The sequence below is a fragment of the Geotrypetes seraphini genome, chromosome 1, assembly GCF_902459505.1.
Source record: "Geotrypetes seraphini chromosome 1, aGeoSer1.1, whole genome shotgun sequence".
In the NCBI taxonomy this organism is placed as follows: Eukaryota; Metazoa; Chordata; class Amphibia; order Gymnophiona; family Dermophiidae; genus Geotrypetes; species Geotrypetes seraphini.
Genome location: NC_047084.1, coordinates 316,015,097 through 316,039,882, shown reverse-complemented (window position 1 = coordinate 316,039,882; position 24,786 = coordinate 316,015,097). Strand labels below are relative to the sequence as shown.

The following is a 24,786-nucleotide window of genomic DNA, read 5'->3' as shown; positions in this document are numbered from 1 at the left end:
TTGTGGAGTACTAATTTTCCCACGGAGAGTTGCTTAGAACAGTGCTTCTCAACCTTTTCAAGCCAATTACCCCCCTAAGCCTAACAAATATCAACCGAGCACCCTGCCCAAGCTCCACCCCAGACCAGCCCAAACTCCGCCCCTGACTCCACCCCCATAATAATAGTACTAATTGTAATGCCATTTCTTCTATTTATTTTTATAAACAACCAATCTCAGCCAAAGTCTTGGTTTCTTATAAACTTCTTCCCTTTATTCATTTAGTTTTTTCTCGTTAAATTATCTTACTACACCAGTCTTTGATATATTGATCATTCCCTTTTTGTTCTTTACTCCTACTCCAATCTCTCTCCTTTCCTCTTCCCTCCCTCTCATCATGTCTACCCCACCTCCCCCCTCCAATTTCTGGGCACATCATTTCTTCCTCTCTCTCATCACTTCTGGTGCAGCATTTCCCCCTCTCTCATCTCCTCCTCCCACATCTAGCTTAAAATAGCTCCAGGGGGCCCTATAGCCCAGTATCTCTTCCCCTTCACCCCAACACAGCCTGACATTTCTCTCCCATTCCCCTCACCTTTGGGTGTAAGAAAATAATTTTCTGTGCTGATCGGATGCCTCCTCTACACCCTTATGCATCTTCTCTGTGTCTCTGTCCCTTACCTGTTGAACTGCATTGCTCCTTCGGTCCTCAGCCCCCAGCAACACTCCCAATAGACGGCGCAAGCAGCTACTCATACGCTGCACGTGACTGACCCACAAGCCTCTCTCTGACGTCAACTCTGACGCTGGAGAGAAGACTTCTGGGTCAGCCACTTACGTGCAGTGCCTGAATCGCTGAGTACACCATCCACCGCAAAGAGCACTGCTGAAGGCTGAAGACCGAAGGAGAGTGTGTCACAGTATGTCGGCTTCGGGGGCGGGGCAGCACGGTGAAGAGAAATCATCGGAAGCGGCTTTAATGGGCAGGCAGGAACGGGAAATCCTGAGTGGTGGTGATGGCTTGCAGGAACATGAGATCCTGGGTGACAGTAGTGCGGTGGACACTGATTTGGCGGGAATTGGTGGCCAGGCCATGTACCCCCAACAAGCAGCCCACATACTGTCTGGGGTACGCATACCGCAGGTTGAGAAACACTGGCTTAGACAACTCGTGTGGGTATCCACTGAAATCTTTTCTTCTTTTGATGTGAATATTCATTTTGACTTGTTGTAAGACTTTATATGTATTTGATCAGAAGGTTTTAATGTATCTCTCATATCACTTCCTCCAGAACCCCAGAATAAAATTTTAAGCTCTACAGAAGTCAGATCATAATAAAGAGGATCTATACCAAAGAAGGTCATTTTTTTTTTTTAAGATGTATAATTTGACATTGGCGTTGTGGCTTCCCACACCCATTAGTGGTTTTTCCTTCAAATTAGTAGCTAGTTGGAATCCAAACTGGCCTCAGTGCACCAGCAGGAATAGTAAAAGCTTTTAAAGCTTGCTCTGCTAATGCATCTCCAATACATTCTGGCAGGACAGCTTTTAGGGTGTGAAAAAGTAGGATAAAACATTGCCTCAGCTACTCAGTCCTTAACCACTTTACCAAGCAGCAGAGAAGTTGGCCAAGTAGTTGAAGTAGAGGGCTGAGAGCTAGGGAAATCAGGGATCAAACACATTTCTCTCACTGGTGCTCTTTGTAAACTTGGGCAAATCACTTCATCTTTCATGGCTTCAGGTAGAAATTGAGATTGTAAACTCTCTACATCAAAAAAAACCCTACTGAAACCCACCTTAATTCCAGGGTTGGACAAGCGAGTAATTAAATCCAACTCTTAAATCCAAGGATGTTAATTGGGATTAAGTTAGTGCTCACTGAAATTGATTCACAGAACTTGCAACTTAATCAACTAATTAAAATCAACACTAACAAGTTTATATGAATAATTAATCTAAATGAATAAATTTAAACTATGATATTTCAGCTAATTCCACACACGATCTCTTAACCTTGAAAATTAATGTTTAAAGTTTGGTACCTGGCTCTGTGTGTGAATTCAAGTTTCTGAATAGAATGTGGCAGGAAAGGCCATGAATAAACACATAAAATTTGTTCAAAGAATTCACAATACAATTTACTTACTCCCTCTTTTACAAAACCGAAGCATGGTTTTTAGTGTCGGCCGTGGCGGGAACCGCTCTGGTGCTCATAGTAAATATATGAGTATTGGAGCTGTTATTGCCACGATGTGCTAAAATTGCTGGTGCGGTTTTGTAAAAGGCCTGGGGGGGGGGGAGGTTAGTTTCATAATTTTACTTTGAAATTCACACTTTTATTTTTCTCTTTTAGATGAATTCTAACCTGTATTTGAGTTACAAGAGGCAAAGAAATATGAGGAAAACTAAAGTCAGAGCACAGTCGGGCCCCTCCCCGGAGCCAGCAGGGAACACTTAAAATGAGCACCGATACCAGCGGGCAGGAGAGAGAAGCAAGAGCCCAATCCTGCAGACAAGCGAATTGATCCGCCCCTCCCCCGAACCAGCGGGGATACCTAAAATCTGCACCGATACCAGATATCTGATTTAATGCTATTCAACTAATTTAACTGTTAATTTAACTGTTGTTATTGAATCTGATCTAGTGCTACCTGATTCACTGCTAATTAATTATCCTAGAAACTGGAAGTAACAGAAACACCAAATAGCCACTAGGACAAGAAGGAGTCAGTTTAATCTGCAAGCATGCATCTCCTACTGATTCTACTAATCTATTTAATATGCAATAACATTAAGGATGTTAAGTTACTCTATCAACAGCTACACTTAGCCCATTATCCTGATCTATCCATCAAGCTTATAATTAACCAACAGGAAGACAGAGCAAACCATATCAAGGTAATCTCGAGCAACGGAAGACATCAACGTACCCCCAAAAATAAAAGGATAAGGGAAGTAAAACCTATCAGAACCACTACATTCACCAAACCTCCGTTCCCTGTGCATATCTTCGATCCGTTAGGAACAAAGCATTTTGAATTAAAGATTGGATCATCAACAAGCAAATAGCCTGTCTTTTCCTAATGGAAACGTGGCTACTGTCTGAAGCTGACCCAATAATAAATGATCTTCTACCAGATAATTTTAAAATTCACATGCTAAATTGTGATGGAAGAAGAGGGAGAGGATTAGCGATTGTCGCTAAAGAAGGATTTGTAGTTGAACTATTGGATTCCAAAATGACCAATCAATTAGAAATATTAGCCTGTAAAATTAGCAATAAGGAACTAAAAGATTCCCTTTCTTGTATACTATTCTATGTTCCACCGAAAAGCTAGCCAAAAGCTAGAGAGGACTTCTGCGAATTTGTCCTACATAACTCAATCACTTCATCACATAATCTAATTGCAGGAGACATAAACTTACATCTAGATGAAATAGGCAATCCAAAAGCGAAAGACTTTAAAAACTTTCTTTACTCAATTACAATCTCCCTTCACCCACTCAAACACATGAAAAAGGCCATCATTTAGATGTGGTAGCGATGTCCATAAAGGAGATCATAAACCCTCCCATCTCTCTTTCGGACGGTACTTGGTGTCATGATATCTGGTCTGACCATTTCACTTATTATTTCAATCTAATCTGGACTCGGCTAAAATCTAAGACACACCCACGGACAAAAAGAGAACACCTCACAAGGGGCCATATCAACCCAGAGGAATATTGGTCACAATATGATCTACAAGCGAAGATAGAAGAAGGAATTTATTTCTATTATCACTGGATGAAAACTAGCACATCCATTTTAGATAAAATTGCCCCTAAACGAATTAGCAAAAGCTGCTCAAACAAATACAACAAATGGTTTGACATCGAACTCCTAACAATGAAACAATCAGTAAGACGATTAGAAAGAATCTGGAAAAAAAAACGGGAAAACTGTCAGACCAAAACAACTGGAGATCCAACATAAAACTCTACAAACAACAGATAAAAGAAAAACATTAAACTTTTTACTCATCCAAAATTAACTCATCTAATACTAGCTCAAAAGGAGCCAATACAAAAGAACTGTTCAACATAGTTATTTGACACCACAAGCTACACTCAACCCATGCATAATACCAAGCTACCCTCAGCAAATGATCTAGCACAACATTTCGATTCAAAAATAAAAATCCTAAGAAATCAATTGATATACAAAGAAATGAAATACCAGCGGACATGATCTGGAATTCCTTCCACAATTTAGAGTGGAATAACTACATCAAATTATATAACAAATACTCTAAATTATATTGTGTCCTGGACTCATGTCCCCCAGAAATTATGAAAGCAGCTCCATTAGACTTTAAACTATCTCTATTGAATTATCTAACCAATAACCTAAACGATGGAAAATTCCTCACTAATAATGGTCATATTATAATAACCCCAATCCCAAAAAATTGTAAAGAATCATCAACATCAGTAACCAACTATAGACCAGTAGCATCTATTCCTTTTATGGTAAAAATCATGGAAGGATTGGTACACACCCAACTAATGGAATATCTCGACCAATTCTCTCTTCTACACGATACTCAATCTGGTTTTAGGTCTCTGTTTAGCACTGAGACAGTAATTGCATCTATCCTGGACAATTTGCGTTACTTGTTCAGTAAGGGCCTCAACGCCCTACTCATGCAATTTGACATGAGCTCTGCCTTTGACTTGGTGGCCCATGGAAAACTGTTACAATGCCTAGACGCAATTGGAATCAGAGGAGAGGTACTGAACTGGTTTCGAGGTTTCCTTATATCATGCACCTACCAAGCCCGTTTTAATCACGATTTTTCTGACATATGGGGCAATCCATCTGGCATGCCACAGGGATCACCACTATCCCCTTTACTCTTCAATGTTTACATGTCCTCATTGGGTGCACAGTTGTCCCAGCTGGGGATAAAACTATTTAGTTACACTGATGACTTCACGATAATTATCCCATTCACTAACTCTGTCTCAGAAGTCACCCCCAAAGCAACAGAAGTACTAAATCGAATGGAGCAATGGATGACTGAATTCAGACTAAAACTAAACTCAGAGAAAACAAAATTTTTCATAGCATCGCCACACCCACTTGACACTAAAGCATCAATGTGCATCAATAACCTTAGTTATCCCATTGAACCCACTATGAAGGTATTGGGAGTAACACTGGACCAGAGCCTGACCATGAAAGACCAGGTAGACTCCTTGATTAGAAAAACCTTTCTCACCCTCTGGAAGCTTCAGTCCATCAGAGCTTACTTCGATGTCTCATCATTTCAAAGTCAGGTACAATCCCTTATACTGAGTCAACTCAATTACTGTAACATCGCCTACTTGGCACTCCCCCAGAAGAATATGCGGTGATTGCAACTGGTACAAAATGCAGCGGTTAGACTACTTTGTGGACTGAAGAAGTTTGATCATGTAACACCTTCCTATCGACTTCTACACTGGCTTTCGATGGAGGCATGTGTGAAATTCAAGTTTGGTTGTTTTTGCTTCAAGGTACTTTATGGCTTAGCCCCTAAATATATAACAGACCTTTTCTCTTTCACAACCAACAGACAAAGGCGAAGCTCACACCCGAACTTTGTTTCTCCACCGGTTAGAGGTTGTAAATTTAAAAGTCATCACCAACATCTTTTCTCACATCAAGCAGCACTATGGGGTAAAGATCTAGAACAATTACTCGTGCCTACTACTTATAAGGAATTCAGGAAATGCCTAAAAACACATCTGTTCCTGAAATACTTAGGAAACCAACCTATACAATCTTAGTCCTCAACAAACGATCTCTAGAACTGTTAATCACTAAATCTGTACTTTGTTTATTCCACTCAATCTGTAACATCTTTAATCATTGTAAACCGCATAGAACTTCACAGTCCTGCGGTATATAAATTGTTATTATTATTATTATATCAAGAAATAAAAAAGCATGAAATTGCACTCACGTGTAAACATGGTGAGAAACCAAGGGATGGCATAGAGCTAGGAAAACAAAAAGAGTGATGTTACCATTTGCATAACAGAAGAGCTTTCATATGTATTATAAATGTTATATGTTACATTAGTGGTCTCTAACATGTGGCCCCAGGGCGGCATGCGGCCCCTGAAGTCCTCCATTGCATCCCTAAAACAGCTGGCTGAAATGCTCTTCAAATCCTGTAAATGTATTAATTTCAATTTTGCCCACTTAATATAGTATCTGCAAACACTCTCTTAAGCACGTTACTCAGGCATCTCATTTTTAAAATATATCTTTGAAGTGTTGTAAAATCAATATTAGTATTAATTTTTAATGTTTAACACCCAGTCTAAACAAGCAGGTCAAGATGGTTTATAAAGTCAGTCGAATGTGTATAAGTTTGAAATCTTTTGGTGCCCCTCAGAGCTTTCTCCTATTCACACTGCGACCCTTTACATGTAAAAGTTTGGAGTCCACTGTGTAAATCAAAAAATATTGTCCCTTACGAGCTTTATTTTTTACTAGTCTTATAGCCCGTTACATTAACGGGTGCTAGAATATATGTGTGTGTTTGTCTTTGTTTCTTTCTCTCTCTCTCCTTAGCCTGTTTCTGTATTTCTGTCTTTCTTTCTTTTTCCTCGGCTATCCACCACCACCCCTTGCTTGCTCCCCACACAGCCATAGGGAAACAGTGATTTAATTTCCAAAAAGTCACCAAAAGATATCCACCTAAATTTCTGCACACTCCCCCATCTACTAAAACAAAATGGAACCACAATCCATTCATCTTGAGTCAGTTTCAAAATTAGAATGCTGCCTGCAATGAACTGTGAGCAAAAAAAAATAAAATTAATGAATCAGGCAATGTGACATGAGCAGCAAAATATGTTTTTGCTGAGTGAGTTATTCACTATTAATGGCAAAATTCACTGCAGATCTATGCATAACAACAAAAATAAATTCCAAAAGACAATGGTGGAAAAAGTGTTCAATAGTAACTGATTAGGTAATAAATTCTAAGATAGTTTCTTATCAAACTTTCTGTAGCCCTGATAACCAGAAGCTTACTTTTCATCCAAGCTATGCTTTTGGCCTTCGTACAGTTTCAAGACTGACACTGCCACCCCCCTTTCCTGCGGTCCCGACTACGAACCTGGTGATTCCAGTAGCCTTCACACGATGCTTCGGGCCCTTCTACTGCCCTGATTTACTCTGGCATGTCCCTGATGACATCATCAGAGACACGGCAGAGCAAATCAGGGCAGTAAAAGGGCCCGAAGCAGCATGTGAAGACTGCTGCACACGCTGCTAGAATCACGAGGTTCGTAGTCGGGACCGCGGGAAGGGGCGGCGGCAAAGGACTCCGCAACTGCTGACAGCCACCGCGGCCTACATCACCTTGGAGGGGAGGGGGGATTCTCGCGCATGCGCACTCCTACCTGCAGTGCCCTACAGCACACAGAAAACGGGCACACGCAGGTGGGAATGCGCATGCGTGCTTAGGACTTTATTATATTAGATGTCAACACTTTATTGTTTTGTATTCAACAAATTACAAATAGGTAGATATAGGTCAAATCTATTACAGTCTTGCTATAAATGTAACACACCTGTTTATTTACTATGAGTTTTCTTTCGCAACTAATAGATCCCTGAACTTATGTACTTGAGATTTCCAAGTTTATTTAGGATTTACTATCCCGTTTATTTAAAAAAATTTCTAAGCAACTTACAGTCTAGTTTCATTTGAGGGGGGGAGAGAGTGTGCAGACAAGACAGGACAGTGGGGGAGAGGGCAGACAGTACAGAAAGGGTAGACTCTTTTTCCTCTGTTCCCAAATAGTGCTGGAAGGGAGTAGCGAGAACATATTAAGTATAAGCATCTCAGAAAAGAAATATTTTAAGGCCTGATTTAAACTTAATCAATGAGATCTGGAGCCTAAGATGAGGTGGAAGCATATTTCGTAATTTGGGGTCTTGCACAGAGAAAATGTCAAGAATGATTTATTGGAAGAAGGGAATAACAAGGCAATTTTGATATGAAGATCTCAGGGATCTAGATAAGCAGTAAGGGGTCAGAAGTGTGGATAGTTAAGGAAAAGCCTCAGCAGCATGAATTTTGAACATGAGAAGAATTATTCTGTAGGTAATGTGGTGTGTAACAGGAAGCCAGTGGTCTGCTTTAAGAAGGGGAGTGACATTATGGCTAAAATAAGTAACTGGAAAGGTTGAGATAAAACACATGCACACAAAAGCATAATGATTGAAAAAAAAAATATTACAACTGTCAACAATAGATTCTCTCACACTTCCTCAAATTTTATTGTGAAGGCATCTTTCCAGTAGGCCCAGAAAGTAATACAGGGGTGGGTGGGGAATAGAAGTTCTGGGAGGATGGTGGTCTTCAGGTCTGTGATTAATCATGATTTAAAAAATTTAATTGATTAATCATAATTAAAATGTTTGCTCAAACAACAGCTATGTTAAAATAAGACATGTTAAAAAGTATTCATGTATGTTACTGCTTTAACACAGGTTAGTAAATGTAGTCCTTAGTTAGCAGCAGCTGAATATCTAGAGAAAGTTAACTAGTTAAATCATACTTGCACTGAAATCCATTAGTATCTGTCAGTTAATGCCTAACTTAATGAATTAATTTTTTAGCTTTCTTTTATTCAATTCTAGAAATTCTTTGAGTTTTAATAGTAAAAATGCAAAATAATTTGATTTTAAAAAACGTGCAGAAATGCTCTAAAATGAAAAAAGATGCTTGGTTTACTTCAATCTCTCATGTTAAAATAAGAAAATGTTAGTAAACACTGCCCCCTGCCAATACTTGGTGACAATGTCTCACAACTTTGGTGACAGCTTTGAAGTTTGTGAGATTCCTTTATGTAAATTTATATTTTGAGTAGTAATAGACTCTGGTAATTTACAATACTGTTATAATCCAAGATGTGCTTTGCAATCACTCAAAACAGCAAGAATACCCCCTTCCCTGATCTTCCACAGTACACTTCTGTTCCATTATTTTATTATGAGGAACTATTTTAATGGTCCTGAAAACATGCATCTTCAAACATTTTTTTTTAGCCATAGAAATGTATCATTTGCACCTTGAGAGTCAGAGATATGCCTCAAAGCACTGCTCAGCACTATGCCTGACTGGTATAAGACTGATTAAAAAGATGGGTTTCACGTGCGGATTTGAATTTTGAGGAAGACTCTAGAGCAGTGTCTCACAAACTTTCTGGCTAGCGGCACACTAAATCCAGTGCCCTGGCCAAGAAGGCACCCGGAAGTGTGCAGATGTCGACGTAATGACAACATGCGCATGCATGATGTCATCACATCGATCTGGCCACAACACACTTCAGTGGAGGGATCCAGGAGGTGCGGGGAGAGGAGGAGGAGAGGCACCGGCCAGGAGGAGAGTCATCTGTGCCGGCTGACTTCCAACAGGACGTGCCTCGAGAGGCACATCCTGTAGGCAGTCAGCCTGCATGGATGACTCCTCCTCGCCAGTATGTCGCGGCACCCCTAAAAATCTCAGGAGGCACACAGTTTGTGATACACTGCTCTAGAGAGTGTGGTGTAGTGGTTAGAGCTATAGCCTTAGCACCTTGAGGATGTGGGTTCCGGTGCTTAACTTTTACTTGAGCACCAAATCTTTTGCACTGAAATGGAGCCTAACTTGTCACACATGACAAAGAATTAGGGTGCAAGGCCCTGATTCTACAAAGTTAGGTGCCGATGTAGGCAAAAATTCTAAAAACCCATTAGAGAACTATGCTTAGTGTCACCTATGCATGCTTAGGGGTGCTCAGCATCCTAACATTTAGGTGTACCCAATTTATCCTAGGGTTTTCTATGCCTAAAGTTAGGCATCGATATCAGAGCCTAAGGGCATCTGATTCACAAAGAGGTGACTAACTTGAAAACATGTCCATGATTCGCCCCCCTAACCACGCCCACTTTTAGTGTAGGCGCTTTGTGCTAAGAACCTAGTTTTTATAGAACAGAGTTTTTCAAGTTAGGCACTTAACTTTCAATTAAGTCCAATTAAAGCAGATTGTGAGGTGCTGAGTGCCAATATCAGTACTGATTAAGCCTATGGCTTCAATTAAATTAGGTGGCGATATTGGCGTCTAACTTTACGTAAACTTTATAGAATCAGGGCCTAAGGGCTAGATGCACTAAAGTCAGTCAGTAATACCAACTGGATCGCTGTTGGCCTATTCTGTGGCTGACTGCAGAAGAGCGATCGATGCGCTTACAAGTTTGCATGCAAATCATTTGCATGCAAACCCAACAGATCAATCACTCAGTGAGTGATTGACACATGCACAGAGTCCTAACAGCAGTGACAGGGGAAGCAGTTATTCAGAGTAGTGAAGACACAAAAAGATTGTGAAGACCTGCAACGTGACATAAACACACTCGAGAAATGGGCTGCGACATGGCAAATGAGGTTTAATGTGGATAAGTGAAAGGTGATGCATGTCGGTAACAAAGAGACCTCCCAGGAAAGAGACTTGGGAGTACTGGTAGACAAATCAATGAAGCTATCTGCGCAATGCACGGTGGCGGTGAAAAGGGCAAACAGAATGCTAGGAATGATTAAGAAGGGGATCATAAACAGATCGGAGAAGGTTATCATGCCGCTGTACCGGGCCATGGTACGCCCCCACCTGAAATACTACATCTAGTACTGGTCGCCATACATGAAGAAGGACATAGTACTACTCGAAAGGGTCTAGAGAAGAGTGACTAAAATGGTTAAGGGGCTGGAAGAGTTGCCGTAAAGTGAGAGATTACAGAAACTGGGCCTTTTCTCCCTTGAAAAGAGAAGCCTGAGAGGGGACATGATCGAAACATTCAAGATAATGAAGGGAATAGATTTAGTAGATAAAGACAGGTTGTTTACCCTCTCCAAGGTAGAGAGAACGAGAGGGCACTCTCTAAAGTTAAAAAGGAAGTTCTTCTTCGCCCAGAGAGTGGTAGAAATCTGGAACGCTCTTCCAGAGGCTGATATAGAGAAAACAACCTCCAGGGATTCAAGACACAGTTAGACAAGTTCCTGCTGAACCAGAACGTACGCAGGTAAGGCTAGACTCAATTAGGGCACTGGTCATTGACTTAAGGGCCGCCACGGGAGCGGACTGCTGAGCACGATGGACCACTGGTCTGACCCAGCAGCGGCAATTCTTATGTTCTTTTTTTTTTTTTAGAACACAGATGTGTGTGTGTTACACACACATGATCTTCCCCATAAAAAAAGCTCCCCCATGCTGATGGCCCTCCCCAACGACCCCCCCCCACACACACACATACAGAAGTGAAAATGGCAGGAGGGATGCTTACTCCCTTACGCCCCTACTCAGTCCTACACATCTGCGTCACTGACCCCCTTCCAACCATCCACTCTCCTCCTCCTTCCTGCCACCGGATGGTGCCCCAAACCCCCCCTCCACTTACCTTGGTAGACGTTGGGCCTTAGGCGTCTGAGCAATCAGGGCCTTAGGCTCCTTCCCGTGTTATCACATGGTGCACTGGAGAGGGGAAGGCTCAACTTTTCCACGGATAGGCCCTCAGAGCTGGAGGGACCATACTTCCCTTCAGCTCCCAACGTCTAACAAGGTACCGGGGTGGGGGAGCATCCGGTAGTAGGATGGAGTGGAAAGCCCTCCTGCCTTTTTTTTTTTTCTTTCGGGAGAAAGGGGGGAGGGGATAGTCGGGGAGGAGGGCTTGGCAGGAGGGAATGGGCATACCTCCTGCCAATTTTCTCTCTTGGGGATGGGTAGGGGGGATTCCCGGTGCCACATTCAGTCGGGGAGAGCTGTCATTGGTGGTGGGAGGTCTTTTTTTTTCTTTTTATGGGGTAGATATTTTGTGTTGGAAAAAAAACCCAGGCAGACCTGACAGGTATAACCTGTCGCTTTTTTCTGATCACTATAACCCCATCAATCGCTTGGCTACTTTGCATGGGGTTTTTTCTCATTTTCATGGCCAGACTGGAAAATGGGCGATTGAGGGGAAGAACATGTGGTGGGCCATTTTCTGAATCAAGTCGGTAATTCTGTGATATTATTCTGGGAGGATGAATTTCAAGAATATGTTGAAAATGCATTTGACTGTTAATGCCTTCCTGTGTTAGTCTTGTTGAAACTTGATCTGCTATCGTTCAAATATGGAGCTTAAGCTGATTTGTATGTAATTTTGTAAACCACATAGTTAATATGCGATATATAAATTTTTAAATAAATAGCAATTATCGCTATAGCTGTGAAAACAGGTTTAGCAACGATTGCTGACTTTAGTGCATCTAGCCCTAAGTGTCTTAGCATGGGAAAATCAGCTTCTTTTGACTATATGAGTTTTCTCCATGTTCACATTGTGAACTCCAGAGGCTGGTGTGTGTTAAACATGTATTTATGCAAATGAGGTGACTTATTGGGATTTATTAACCAACTTTATAAAGAAATTCACTAATTACTTCAATAAACATCAGCTGTATCATATGTATGCACACCTAATTAAAAAAAACCAACCAACCCACCACACATAATGAAAATGCTGCACAAAATTTCACTCTCCCCAACAACCTCCCTATTTTCATGTAAATAGAAAGACAAGTCTAATATTTGCTTATACATCCAACAGGGCATTCAACACTATTCATAAAGCTTCTGGACTCAGCGAATGCACAATATTCTCAGAACCCCATGACCCAGAGCAAATGGAAGGTTGCCCTGGAAACGCAATCCTTTCAGCAGAGAGAATCCGTGTCTCAGCGATGAAAAATTAATCAGGCTTCACCTCTACAGGATTATTGCGACAGCATGAAACTCAGGTTCGCATCCCATTACTAAAGGGCATATGTTTCACCCTGATAGATTCTAGGTGGTCTTGCTACAAATGCATAAAAGCATCTTTCAAACACCTTTCCTGTCTGCAGGATTTAAAAAATCCTTTCTAGGCATAAATCTTGTAGATATAAAAGTACAAATCTTATAAAAGAAATGAACTCTACAAAAATAAAGAAACCAGCAAGTCAGGAAGAATATTTCACTTGTCTTTTCATGCTGCACTCTTCAATCAGCAGCAATCAATCCAAGTCATGCGAGAAAAGACAAGAGATCAGCTATTTAGTATGCATGGATTTTTACCTATGTCTGATTAGAAACAGCCATCTTTCTCCTATTTTTCAGAGTTAGTACTTGAAAATTCAGTAAAGAATAGAAAATAAATGCATCTTCTCCATATTTCTATGTTTCATTCTTGTTACACCTCTTCTAGACTTTCTGTACTTGGCTTTATGTGAGAAAAATAGTTTCTCACTGCTCAGTTACAATTAGGGGAAAGGGATTTGATATACCACCTTTCTGGGGTTACAATCAAAGTGGTTTGCATACTATGGGCTAGATTCACTTACCTGCTTTGTGTGGCCAATCCGTGCAGGCCCGACCAATCCACAAAACAAAAAAATTCAAATGAGGGCGATCGGAGGAACGCCCCCCCCCCTCTGACCACACGGATCGCTAGTATGCAATCCTGACGGATGGGCAGACCATCTGTAGATGGTCTGCGCATGCTTCTAAGAGCCGTAACTTTTTTTAAAAAAAACTTTTACTAGCCCAGCAAGCCCGTGGTTTTAACCTGCTTTAAACCCACAGGTTAAAATAACGGGCTTGCAGTGCATGGAAGGGCTGAGACGGGGCAGAGTGCAGATCGGGGCAGGCAGGAGATTGAGACGGGGCAGAGAGCAGATCAGGGCAGGCAGGAGATCAGGGCTGAGACAGGGCAGCAGATCGGAGCAGAGAAGCAGGGCAGAGAGCAAGGCAGCAGAAGGCAGGGCAGTCAGAAAGGACCTTAGTGACTGGTCCTCAGCAGTCACTTATTTTGGATCGGCCAGCCCAGTCGGTGTTGCTTTTTTTATTTTGGTGACTCGCTTCCTGTCTGCATTTGAATGCCATTCCCCCTCATTTGCATGTGCGGATTGGAGGATGATCGGGACACAGGTTAGTGAATCGGGTTGGAGGGAAATCGGGTCGCAAAGGGCTCGCAAACTGATCGGTACACGATTGATTTTTCTTAGTGAATCTAGCCCTATATTCAGTTACTTATTTTGTATCTGGGGCAATGGAGGGTTAGGCGACATTCCTAGAGTCTGCAGTGAAGTACTATATAGGCAGAGTGAAAAATCCGGAGTGGATTCCTTCTGCAGCATGCAGCTAAAGGGAAATAACCCTACCGTCTAGAACAGGGATCTCAAAGTCCCTTCTTGAGGGCCGCAATCCAGTCGGGTTTTCAGGATTCCCCCAATGAATATGCATTGACCCAATTGGATTGCGGCCCTCAAGGAGGAACTTTGAGACCCCTGGTCTAGAATGTCTCACCTATTGCACTGGGACCAATGTTCTCCTTTCATTCAGAAAACATCAGGGTACTGATACCCTTCTGGTGTTACTGGATCTCAGCATGGCATTCTACACTATTGACTATCCTCTCCTCATTGCATGGCTCTCTGAAATTGGAATTCAAGACACTGCACTATGATGGTTCACCTCCATCCAGAATAATAGATCCCAAAGCATATTGCTCAATGATGCACGATCGAACTAATCAAATACAGTGTTCCACAGGGGGTTCTACTATCCCCCCCCCATTATTCAATCTCTACATTAGACCTGTCCTAGACATAACCCACAAATACCATATACAGATTCACTCCTTTGTAGATGATATCCAATTATATCTACTGCTAGAAGAAACCCACGACTCCCAGATCACAAAACTCCTAAACTGCCTCTTGGAAATCAAGAACTGGATGTCCCTCAAAAAGTTACAACAAAACGCCTCCAAAACAGAACTCCTTTGGACCTGCAAAGAACACTGCAAATGCACCCACCCCTCCCTGCACTGGGACTCAACTACCATAACTGCAAAAGACCACATATGCAACCTAGAAATACTCCTTGACTCCAACCTATCACTTTCCAACCATATCTCTCAGGTGGTATCTTCCTCATTCTGCGACAACTCCGAAAAATAAGGAACTACTTTTCTTAGACTGTCTTCACCCAATTACTCTATGTCCTTGTCCTCTCACGCATGGATTATAGCAATGCGCTATTCATTGGACTCACAGTGAAGAACATACGACATCTCCAGCATGTACTTAGCGCGGCAATTAGACTTCTTAAAAACCTCCATGCCTATCACTCTGTCTCCCAGGCTTTATCATCAGCTCACTGGCTACCTGTAGTCAAATGTTGCGTCTTCAAGGGTCTAATGCTAGTGTTCAAATCCTTGCACGCCATGGTGCCGGGCTACATGACGACCATGCTGAACAGGTCCCTCCACTTCCAGGATGAAATATGACTCAAAACGCCCCCGGTCATTCCCTTTACCTGCAAACCACGTTCCTTCTCCCACTTCATACCAAGCCACTGGAATCAATTGCCTCTACAGATCAGATCCTTTGAATGACTCCTGAACTTTATGAAAGCAATAAAAACATACCTCTTCACCTAACTCCCCTGCCTATAACACTGCACAACAATTTTTTGGTTAAGTCTTGATTCCTGAAAAGTTTTTGGTGATTATGACAGGTACCAACTTGGTATGCTCAAATATGGTTTTGGTTTTACTGCATCACGTAAGAACTATGAGAAATAGACATTTTTATGTTTACTGACAATAAAATATATAGTCAAGTTTACGTTTCGCACAAGCGACTAAATGAAACAGAATTAAAAGTGTTTTGCTCCCGAGTTTCTTTTATATTCAGTGTCTGGTGCATCACGTTGTAGCATCCAACAATAGTCGGCAAGCATTGACGGATTCCAATTGCCCTGGTATCGTTTCTCCATCGTAGCTATGTCTTGATGAAACCTTTCACCGTGCTCGTCACTCACAGCACCGAGATTTGCGGGGAAGAAGTCCAAGTGTGAATGGAGGAAATGAATCTTGAGTGACATATTGCACTTCATTCTCTTGTATGCTTTGAGAAGTTTGTCTACCAGCTGAATGTAGTTTGGGGCTCTGTAATTGCCCAGAAAATTGTCAACAACGTCTTTCAAGGCTTTCCAGCCAATTTTTTCCGGCCCAACTAACAGATCTTCAAATCGCTTGTCACTCATAACATGTCTGATCTGGGGGCCAACAAAAATACCCTCTTTGATCTTGGCATCAGTTATTCTTGGGAACATCTGTCTTAAATAACGAAAACCTTCCCCTTCCTTGTTCATTGCTTTCACAAAATTCTTCATGAGTCCCAGTTTAATGTGAAGAGGAGGCAAAAATATCTTTGTCGGGTCAACAAGCGATTCATGTGCTACATTTTTCTGTCCTGGAACTAACTTTTTACGGAGTGGCCAGTTCTTTCTAGAATAGTGCGACTCTCTGTCTCGGCTGTCCCATTCGCAGATGAAACAGCAGTACTTTGTATAGCCAAGCTGCAGTCCTAGTAACAGAGCAACGACTTTGAGGTCTCCACAGATATTCCAGTTATACCTGGTATACTGGACATACTTTAGTAACATTTCCATATTCTCATATGTTTCTTTCATATGTGCTGCATAGCCAACAGGTACTGAAGGATAAACGTTGCCATTGTGCAACAGAACAGCTTTCAGGCTTAACATTGACGAATCAATGAAAAGACGCCACTCTTCCGGGTTGTGATCACAACCAAAGACCGAGAACAATCCTTCAATCCTTCACAACAGAAACAGAGACTGTCGACTTGTGCAAAAAATTTGGTTATATCATGATGCCGGTCTCGAAACACAGAAATTTTCGTACCTGGTGATAGCAAACACCATTCCTGCAGTCTCGAACCTAGCAGCTCAGCTTTTGCTTTTGACAGACCCAAATCTCTGACCAAATCGTTCAATTCGGACTGTGTTATCAGATGTGGATCGCCTGATGAGGATGGTTCAAAATCCGGGTCAATGTCACTGTTAGAACCCTGCACTGCAGTTTCTTCATCTGGTTCGTCTAAGGTCCAATCCTCTGGTGGTTTCGGAACTGGAAGACTGTCATCATGTGGCATGGGTCTCATTGCTGAAGGCAGATTAGGATATTCAATTGACTTCTTGTTTTTGGCAGAGAAACCAGACACATTAGTCAAACAGAAATAACAGTCCGTCACATGGTCTTTCTGTTCTCGCCATATCATCGGAACAGCAAATGGCATCGTCTTTCGAGTACCTCTGAGCCAGGCTCTCAGACTAACAGCACATGTCGCACAGCAAATGTGAGGCGCCCATTGCTTGTCTTGATCACCTATTTTGCAGCCAAAATACAGATGATAGGCTTTCTTTACAAGGGCAGTCATCGAACGTCTCTGAGGCGTAAGTGTATATTCCCCACAGATATAGCAGAATGTGTCGCGGCTGTTACGACACCGACGAGACATATTGCCCGACACCAAAACGTCTATAGCATCAAGCTTACTTACTGTTATATTGCTACAGCTACTATACTACTATACTTTACTATACTGATACTATATACACACACGGACTATCTATATTAACCAAATGAGCAGGATCGGTGTATGGAAGCCACCATTATAGCATGGTGAGACAGCGCAAGCTCGTTCAGACCTGCCCAGACATGCCCAGGATGTCATCTTCCATAAAACAGCTTCCAACCTGGCTAGATTTTATGCATGGACATACCCAGGCGGCACAAACCGTTGTTGATAAGACACTTATGGGAGAAAAAATTGTTTGCATCCAAATATAAGAAAAAATCACGACAAAATTGAAGATTTCTCTGAAATGGTACGTGATGGGTAATTTTTGATGTAATATTCATGATCAGCACCCAAAATTCTATAAGAAACACCCAGCAGTGTTCAGGAAGCAAAAACTTTGTTGTGCAGTGTAACCAGTGGATTACAAAAAATATATATTGGTATTAGATCCTCAGTATATGTCAAGTTAGGATAAAAATACCCCATAAACTTGTATTGAAAAATCTTGAACTGTAACTATGGCGAACTGTAACCCGTTAACTATATATTATGTATGTTAACCCATTACATTATGTATTGTAACCTGTTCTGAGCTTGTTGGGGAGAATGGGATAGAAAATTAATTAAATAAATAAAGTTGTCTCTCTTGCCTATACACGTCGATGCTGCTCCAGTGCGTGAAGAACTGTGACAGTCTTTTCTTGTTTTGCCTTCACAGACTGCTGCCAGGCTGTTGTCCTCTCTGAAACCAATCCATAACACTTTCTGCAAAGTTCCTTACAGAATCATACATCTGTAGCATTTGAGCCCTTTCGGTACATTGTTAGTTAGGTTTAATTAATGTCTGTAAAGTGGGCCTCATTGATTTTCATGAGTATATTTTTAAATAATGTATGTATGTCCAATTGTTTCATTTTGGCTTTGACACTTATGAAAAGCATAAATAAATATTTTCTCCAGGCTTTGACTCCCATCTAAGCTCCCCTTTGTGTCAGCCAAATTTGAAAAGTTTCACATCAAGAACTTTTACCTAGCTCTTTGAACCCTTTATTTTAAATCACCATTAGGCAGCAATTCAGAGCACACTTTTATACTTACATCCGGAATAAAGCCAATCTCGTTCAGATGGTTACTCAGCTCTGGGTCATGGAATGCAATCATCTGGGAGAATACAGTCAGGTACTCTGAAATGACAGTGGCATTAGAGATCAGTGTCAGTGGAGAAGGGAAAACAGAACTGTAGTCAATACAAAATATTACTGTACATACATATAAACACATACACTTCTATACCTTGAAGCCTTTAGAAATAAATGGGCAATAATCCAAGCTGCCCTTCTTGGTGGAAACTCTGCAAGGTATAGGCCTTGTGGGTGAAGGCTAAGAATCAAAGGAAAATTACGTTTTGCTTTATTGCCCCTGGAAAATTGACTATAAGGATTTGCTGCTGCTTTCCCTCAAGGTAATATTTTCATCAGACAAAAAGTGTAATTTAAGTATACTTGGCATTCTAATATCCCTTGCCCTGAGCTTCTTACAGTACACTTCAGTGCTTCACCAAGCCACTCCTATTTTGTCAGCTTCAACCACCTTACCTTAAACTGGCAGCTCCATTATCCGGTTCTAAAAGGGGAGAGAAGCAGGGGATGCTGCAATTCACATACTATCTATTCAAAATCAGGGGTAGTCAGAAGTGAAAGAAGTGGAGGAATAGCCTAATGGTTAGTGCAGTTGGCTTAGAACAGGAGTGTCAAATCCCTCCTCGAGGGCCGCAATCCAGTCGGGGTTTTAGGATTTCCCCAATGAATATGCACTGCTTTCATTGTATGCTAATAGATCTCATGTATATTCATTGGGGAAATCCTGAAAATCCAACTAGATTGCGGCCCTCGAGGAGGGACTTTGACACCCCTGGCTTATAACATGGGGAACTGCTGCTCCTTGTGATCCTGGGCAAATCACTTAACCCTCCACTGCCCAGGTACATACATAACTCAAGATTATGAGCTCGCTAGAACTTAAAAAAGTACCTGCATATAGTATATGTAAGCCGCTTTGATTGCACCCACAGAAAGGTGGTACATTAAATCCATGGCCCTTTGACTCTTGTAGTTTTCAGCTTGACCACTAATTGTGTGCAAATTATGCAACCAACAGATTCTGTTTAAAGAGAAGCAGAATACTGTCAACCTGTAGTTGATTTAATTACTATGAAACGTAGAAATATGAAGGCAGATAAAGGCCAAAGGGCCCATAGTCTACCCATCCGTAGCATCCACTATCTCCTACTCTCCTTAAGAGATCCCACACGCTTTCTTGAATTTACAGTCTCTGTCTCCACCACCTCTACCAGGAGACTGTTCCATGCATCAGCCACCCTTTCCTTAGGTTCAGGAGTAATCTATCACCTCTTAACTTCATCCAAAGCCCTCTCATTCCTGAGCTTACAAAGTAATTAAAAATAAACTAGGTATAATAATAAGAAGCCTGTATTAGGATAATTAGGCATGTTTAATTGTGTCTTTATATACATTTTTGATAATTTGAGCCTTCTTACAGCTCTTCAGGCTGCTACTGTGAGAAAAGTCTTTCAGCTCTTCTTGCTAGAGGCATTGTGCAAGTAAGAATGTAAAATGTTGACTGTTGTCAGAAGTCCATGATACAAGGAATACAGGCACTAGGGTATTTATAGAAGAGCTAGGACATTAAGTACTATAATCTAAATAAACAACAAAAGATTCCTCTGCTATCATATTTTCAGTCAAACTCTTCAACTCGTGTCCGTTAACTACATCAAACCCACATCACCCATGTGAAAAAGTAACTGCCACCTGAACTTAACTTTAGCAGCAATAATTTCAACTAAACACTTCACATAATTTGATATCCGTTTGTCACATCACTGCTGAAGAATCTTAAACCACTCTTTATGGAACTGCTTTGCTTCAGGCACATTCATAGGTCTTCATGCATAAACTGTGCGTTTAAGGTCTTGCCACAAAATATCTAATGGGTTCAAGTCAGGCCAAGCTAAAATTTTAATTGCTTCTTCTCAGCCATTCAAATGTTTTTGATTTCTTCCTATTTTCTGGGCCGTCTTATTCCATATCCCTTGGGATCTTGCCAGGTACTTGCGACATGGGATACTAGGCTTGATGGACCTTCAGTCTGTTCCAGTATAGCAACTCTTTGGGCTCCTTTTACTAAGTTGCGGTTTTAGCGCGCGCTAGATGCTAACGCCAGCATTGAGCTGGCGTTAGTTCTAGCCGCATGGCGTGGGTTTAGCGCGTGCTAAAGTTCTGCGTGTACTAAAAACACTATCGCAACTTAGTAACAGGAGCCCTTTATGTTATGTCAATTCAATTTTTTCAGTCTCTTTCTTTTGTGACCCCACTGGGATTGATGGGGAAAAATATCTGATTACAATTCAATACTGTGGGTGAATCTCTTCATAAAGGCAGTTAATAAATCCCAATAAATAAATATTATATAGTCATGAACATTGACCTTAGCTGAGACTACAGAGGCCTGCAGTTCTTTGGATGCTCTTTTGGGCTATTTTATGACTTTCTACATGAGTAGTTGCTGCACCTTTGGAGTAATTTTTGAGGTCAGTCACTTCTGAGAATATTTATAGTTATTCCAACTCTTCTTTATTTGCAGATAATGGATCGCATTGTTGTTCAATGCAGTCCCAGAGCTTTAGAAATATCTTTATAACCCTCTTTTATCTCTTACTACTACTACTATTACTACTAATTCTTTCTATAGCACTACCAGATGCACGCAGCGCTGCACAGAGTCACAAAGAGCAAGAAAACAGTCCCTGCTTGAAAGAGCTTACAATCTAAACAGGCAAGATGGACAAACAGGTTGTCATGGATACAGTTAAGGGGAACGGTTAATCATCAGGCTGGGTTGGAGGGCAGAGGAGTAGGGTTAAGGATTGAAAGCTATATAAAAAAGATGGGTTTTCAGTCTGCTTTTAAACAAGGGAAGGGGCTTGACGGACAAACTTTGGTAATTTATTCCAGGCATAGGGGGCAGCTAGATGAAAGGAATGAAGTTTGGAATTGGCAGTGGAAGAGAAGGGTAACGCTAAGAGTGACTTATCTGAGGAACGGAGTTCTCTGGGAGGTATATAAGGAAAGAGAAGCAAGGAGAGGTATTGAGGGGCAGCAGAATGAACACACTTGAAGGTCAGCAATAGGAGTTTGAACTGTATGCGATGGCGGATACGGAGCCAGTGAAGTGATTTAAGGAGAAGGGTGACATGAGCATAGCGAGATTGGAAGAAGATGAGTCATGCAGCAGAGTTTTGCACAAATTGCAAGGGGGAGAGACAGCACTGAAAGATACCAGTTAGGAGTAGATTGCTGTAATCTAAGCGTGAGGTTCCGAGAGCTTGGACAAGGGTCCAGGTAGTGTGCTCAAAGAGTGAAGGGGCAAATTTTGGTGATACTGAAGAGATAGAAGTGACAGGTCTTAGCAGCTTGTTGGATATACGTAGAAAATGACAGGCCAGAATCGAAGACCACTCCAAGGTTGTGAGCAGAGGAGACTGGAACAATGACAGTATTATTTACAGAGATGGAGTAAGGAGGAGGAGCAGAGGGTTTAGGAGGAAAGAGGAACAGCTCAGTCTTGGACATATTTAGTTTCAGATGACGGCAGGACATCCACAGGCAGCAATGTCAGCCATTGTGGCATGAAATGTTCTTGTAGAAACTTGAAATGACCATTTCACTCATATAAGATTGGATATATAAGTAAGGTTTAGCTTGAACAAGGCTGGATGCAATCAAATTTGGCTGTGCTGGCCCTGTTACATGGGTGCAGCTTTTGCTGCATATATGTTTAATGCTGTTTTATGTTTGGTTATTTGAGTTATGTGGAATGAACTGAGACTCTGTATTTCTGTGCTTCTCATTGACTGTGTGTTTTTAGTGTTTGTTGTAATGCCTGCCTCAAGGCATGCTAGAAGGAGCAGAATTCTCCCCTTCCTCCACTTGATCTGAGGAGAAAGAAAAAATCACTCCACATTGAGGCAGCTACCCCAGCTGCTTTATTTTCCTGTTAAATATAGAAGGCCAGTGTTTGTACCTGAATGTGTTAAAGACTAATAACTGGACTATGAGATTTATTATGCCCACTGATTGTTCTGCTCCCACTTTATGTGGGCATTTGCTCAGTTTCTTATGTAAGAACAAGTTTAACGGCCTCTTTTACAAAGCCACGCTAGCGGCTGCTCTGCGCTAATGGCCCCGAAGCCCATAGAGAATTAAAGGGCTTCGGAGCTGTTTCCGCGTGGCAACTGCTAATGCAGCTTTGTAAAAGAGGACGTAAGTGTTTTATGTTAAGCTGTATGAGTAAGGTGTGCTCTGTGGACTTCATTCCCCAGAGGGTCTTGCTTCTCCCAGAGAGCTAGGTGGCATTCAAAGAGCTGAAGCCCCACCCTTTTTCTCCAGGGTAAGAGAAATGTTGTCATATTTGAGACTGCATGACAAGGAGAGGGCAATGGGAGAGGTACTTGCAAAGATTCTGCTCCTTGCTTCACATGGTTAGATGCCAGACCAGACACTCGCAGAGACTCTGCTCCCTGCAAAGAGTGTGCAAGCTCAGACTGAGGCAAAGGAAGAGGCTCGACCTCGCGGGAGTCTGCAGAATGCCCAGACTGGATGAGAGGAAGAAGCTTCGGTCCCATATTAGTAAGGAACTGAATGAATTGCTTCTCCAACATGGTCTGGAAAGAAGCCGGCAAGGATGGATCCTCATCTGAAACTGGACCACCTGCTCTGGCTGGAGGTTCCACAGAGGCAGTAGAAATGTGCTTCGACTTGGAAGTCTTAGGCAACTTAAGCACCACCGCTGGAACTTTCTGCTGAGCTATCTGACCTGAGGATACAGGGGAAGATATAGCAGGAGTCATCGAGGAGAGAGCCGCTGCAAACGAAGAAGGTCTGATGAGGCTCGAGGTTGAAGCAGTAAAAGCAGGAGGATTCTCGGTCGAAGGTGAGGTCGAAGCCGCCTTCGAATTCGAGGGAGCAGAGGAAGAATCCATCCCGAAGAGCTTCTCCACCAAAATGCGATGATGTTTAAGGGCTCGAGATTGAAGAATAGCACAGCGCTCGCACGACTTCGGTTGATGGTCCAGCCCAAGGCACTTGAGGCACCAACGGTGTGGGTCCGTGAGGGAAATCGCACGCTGGCACTAGCTACACTTCTTGTAGCCCGTTGCTGGCCGGGACATAGAAGGAAAAATAGCCGCCGCAAAATCGAAGCCCCTGGGCTGCGGCTGAGCAGCCTGTCCCAACAGCCGAATGGAAGAAATTAATTTTTTTTTTTGTAAATAGAAATAAAAGAAAAACGATTCGTGAAGAAAAGAACACAAACCGCGGTGTAGAGAAGGCATGAAGTAACAAAGTTAAACACAGAGAGTCAAAGACGGACTTCTCGGCTCTGCGGAAAACTAAGAACTGAGGAGACACGGCCTATGCTGGGCGGGAAGGCACTCGCGCATGCGCGGTGCAGTCAACTCGAAACTTCTAGTTTCTTCAAGTAAGTCTGCTTGCGAGCTTCCGCATCCGGGCTTCGTTGATGACGTCATCCATATGTGAGAATAGGCTGCCTGCTTGTCCTGGGATAAGTGCTATTATGCTTGCGGTAATTTTATTAAAAGTCTTTCATGCAGGATATAAATGTGCAAAATAGCTTTATAAAATTATCTTCTCTCGTACATGTATAAATCTCTTTGAATACTGACCCTAGTATTTTTAACTTATAATTCAATGGCAAGTATTTATCAATTAGGTTTCTCCAGCCCTAGCCTTCCATATAAATGTGTCAAAGAAACTGGATTAGATTATCAAAGGTGTAGATATACCTCCTACATTTAACTTCAGAGGACGCTTCAGCCCCACCACTCCACCGCTAGCATGTCTCAAAGAAGCGGGAGAATTACATGGTGCCTCATCATTGGCTGCCCGTCTTAAATATTATGTAATAGTTCACAGTTTGGTCTATTTTTATATTTTTTTATAAATTTAAATGATATATATAAATATATGAGCTTTAATACATAACAAAAGTTTTAATACTTAGCTAAATCACAGCCAAACCTGGGAGTCTGACCCGACATGTTTCGCACATATAGTGCTGTCTCAATGGTCTCCCGAGGTTGCCGTTGTCATTCAACTCACAAGTAAGGTATATGTGAAAGAGGGGGGTTTTATATATATATATATATATATATATATAATTTGATAATCTAATCCAGTTCCTAGTATTTTTAAGGCATTACATTTGGGAATAGAA

General features: G+C 41.8%; 1 protein-coding gene across 8 annotated transcripts in view; it reads right to left on the bottom strand.

Annotated features, from left to right (window-relative positions):
• TBCK (TBC1 domain containing kinase) overlaps positions 1–24,786 on the bottom strand; it is a 433,115-nt gene that overhangs the window by 267,779 nt on the left and 140,550 nt on the right. For all 8 annotated transcript variants that reach the window (XR_004540454.1, XR_004540453.1, XM_033956547.1 and 5 more), the window contains exons 20-21: positions 18,571–18,656; positions 5,971–6,007 (exon numbers count right to left, since the gene is read on the bottom strand). Coding sequence is in view for 6 of the 8 variants with exons in the window: in XM_033956547.1 (XP_033812438.1) it covers positions 5,971–6,007; positions 18,571–18,656 (123 nt within the window). In the remaining 2 variants the exon portion in view is untranslated. The remainder of the gene's footprint in view (positions 1–5,970; positions 6,008–18,570; positions 18,657–24,786) is intronic.